Here is a 3,060-nt window from a genome sequence, read left to right as displayed (position 1 = left end):
GCAGTTTTACACGTCCGTTTAGCTCGGCTGCTCGGACAGAACTGTTCACGAGAAGAAGACGGACCAAAACGTCTAAAATGAGTCAAACTAACACTAGTAGTAATCATTTTATGTGAAAAGTACGAAACTCTTTGTTCGACGAATTCATATTTCACAAATATGTTCTACGTTGAATTTTCTACAGAAAAAGACTCTGTATTCAAATTACTCGATATTAACAATAAAGCACGATGACAAAATTACAATTCATTTTTAAGTCTTGTATCTTCGTAGTTAAAGTTATTATTTTTTCCTTTTCAAAATTACGTAAAAATGGTCGATGAATAAATCCATGAAAAGAACGTTTGTAATATTCGTAGAATCCATGAATTTTTAGTCTTCTTAAAAAGTTTACCGTTTATAGGATGGACAGAAGTATAAATTCAGTTAGAGAAAACCATTGATTTATAAACTGTTTGCATTAAAATTGTTCTTATTCTCATAATACTCTCATACTAAATTCTTATTTTCGTGCGGCCTGCTTAATGTCACCTCTCGGTCGAATACTATTTGTTATTTTGATATACAGCGTAATCTCGATTATACATTACGTACATACATCATCCGAACGTTCTATCACCAGAATATACGTATATACGTATATACCTATATACTTATATACATGTTTAATACACATAGTATTTATTTCCCCCTATCAAAATTGTCGACGACAACAACTGTCGAAATAAAATCTCGTCTCAACATTTCAGTGCGGTATTTACAGTCGAAACGTTTCAAACAATAATGACGTCAAAACGAAAATCGATACATTTGACAATTGCCGAAAAATACGATATCCTTGAGATGAGAAAAAGATGTGAATCTCGACAATCTGCAATGGAAAAGTACGGTATTTCACACACCACCTTGAAGCGTATATATGCACAAAGCGAAAGGATTAAAAAACAATTCGAAAGCAGTAAGGAACTTAGCCGTGACACAAAACGTTTAATACGACGTACAGTTGATGTAGATAGAGTTATTCACCAATGGTATTTACGATGTAAGGAAAGAAACGTACAAATCACAGAAGCAGACCTACAGGGAAGAGCTCTAGAAATTAATATGAAATTACACGGATATCCTAGTTTTAGTGCCGGTCGCCCTTGGTTCCTAGGCTTTAAAGAACGTTTCAATATTACTAATGCGGATATCAGAGAAGCTGTTCCATTCGATACTGAAAGCGCTGCAGCGGAAGCCTTTGCAGTTGACTTTAACAGATTACTGCATGAACGTCAGATCGCATTGACGAACGTTTACAATGTCGTTTACACAACAATAATGTGGAAAATAGTACCAGAAAGAACTTGTATTATGGACCATGCGAAATCGACAGAAAACCTGGAAATGTGCGAAGATTACGTTACTGCAGTTTTTTGTGCAAATGCTACCGGATGTCGCAAGTTGCCGGTACTGCTAATCGGTACCGAACCAGATGTTCATGCTTTATACAATTACGATACAGAAGCCTTCTCAACTATCTACAAATCAAAAGAAAATGCTTGCATGGACAGTACCATTTTCAAAGACTGGTACGAAAATCTTTTCTTAGAATTAGTCAAAGCAAGACAACGGGAGAACGCTCCCACAGAGCAACATTTGTTGTTACTCGATAATGCTATGTCACTTCACAATCTCGATGATCTTCACGATTTAGATCGTTCCGTTACAGTTATGTCTCTTCCAGTTAACGTATCACCACTCCGTCAACCAATGAATTGTGGTATAATATCATGTTTCAAGCGAAAGTACCGAATAGAATTACTGAAAACATCGATGCCAATAACTGTTGGCGGCACGGAGGAGGAAATGATAGACGTCCATAAAGAAATATCCATGTGGGATTGCTGCCGCATTGTACATGATGCTTGGTTAAGTGTCGAAGATGCAATACTGACAAACTCGTGGGACAGACTTTTGACGGTGAGAAATGTGCAGAGTATAGAAGTCACAGAAAAATGGGAATCTGACATAAACGATGTACTTGGAATGCTGATAGATTTACCTGGATGCAAAGAGTGCGAAGAAATAGATGTGTTTAACTGGTTTTCTATTGAGAACCAATATAATATAGTCCAGAAGAAATGTGTCGAAGAAGTTCTTCAAGAATTTAAAGACAATCCAGTGAACATAACTATTATAGACGATGAAGCTGGGCCTTCTCGTGCGAAGCTCTCAAAAAGGAGCTAACGTGGCTTGAAACACAAAATGAAAGTAACTCGGTGGAATTGCTTCTATTAAAACGCGTGTATTAAAAAATGTGTTAAGAAATATAATATGATTTAGCGATAAGTAATTGTGGAACCCGTATGGTTTTATATAGCGTTCAATTGTTTCCTTGTAGCATTTGGTTTGATGTACAGAAAAAGCTGTTTTCTATCATTCAAACACATTTATCATTATTAGTTCCAATAATCAAGATTCTGTTATGTATGGAAGACAAGGAAAGACGCGTAATGTTATTCTTGTATTTACGTTCTCTTTGAACTTTATACTTTGAATTTGGCAAATTAGAGTTTAAGTAATTGTTAAATTAAATGTTTATTGGGAATATAGAGATGGATCGATGAATGTATTAAACAAGTATATTGTCGCACAAATAAATGATGATGACTTTAAAATAATATTTAAAAAATGTCTTCTCGAAAACATATTATCTACCAAATAGTATAACCTTGCCCTGTGTCACAGGGTAAATTTGACTCCGATAAGATAGTTAATCATAGCTGCTCATCAGGAGCCACCGCCAGGGTAATATCCAGTCACTCCAAACATAATACATCGATACATACACGATACATGATATTATTAATCATTGAATAAGTGTGTGGAAATAAAGAGCTCTATCTCCTGTTTTGAGATCGACACTTTGTAATAATTTGATTAATTATTACGCTACACCTGCGTAGTTTTTTTCATAATATTAATAACGAAGTTATTTAGGAGCTCAGATTTATGTATACCGCGTATGGGCGGACGACCTGATGGCAAGCCGTCGCAGCATTCTGCTCCTGAGAAGGC

General features: G+C 35.6%; 1 protein-coding gene across 1 annotated transcript; it reads left to right on the top strand.

Moving 5' to 3' along the window:
• Window positions 1-737: 737 nt before the first annotated feature.
• Window positions 738-2,661, top strand: LOC117237119 (jerky protein homolog-like). The gene has a single exon (XM_033500768.1). It carries the CDS (start codon window positions 784-786, stop codon window positions 2,227-2,229), a length of 1,446 nt encoding a protein of 481 aa, XP_033356659.1. The 5' UTR covers window positions 738-783; the 3' UTR covers window positions 2,230-2,661.
• The last annotated feature ends 399 nt before the right edge of the window (window positions 2,662-3,060 follow it).

The sequence above is a fragment of the Bombus vosnesenskii genome, unplaced genomic scaffold, assembly GCF_011952255.1.
Source record: "Bombus vosnesenskii isolate JDL3184/JDL3185 unplaced genomic scaffold, Bvos_JDL3184-5_v1.1 scf7180000013358, whole genome shotgun sequence".
Classification (NCBI taxonomy): domain Eukaryota; kingdom Metazoa; phylum Arthropoda; class Insecta; order Hymenoptera; family Apidae; genus Bombus; species Bombus vosnesenskii.
Note: the sequence above shows the minus strand (reverse complement) of the source record. Positions and strands in the feature narration are given on the sequence as shown.

What these genes read in the sequence shown, in the direction of transcription:
- LOC117237119 (XM_033500768.1), top strand. Translation starts at nt 784, where the DNA reads ATGACGTCAAAACGAAAATCGATACATTTGACAATTGCCGAAAAATAC.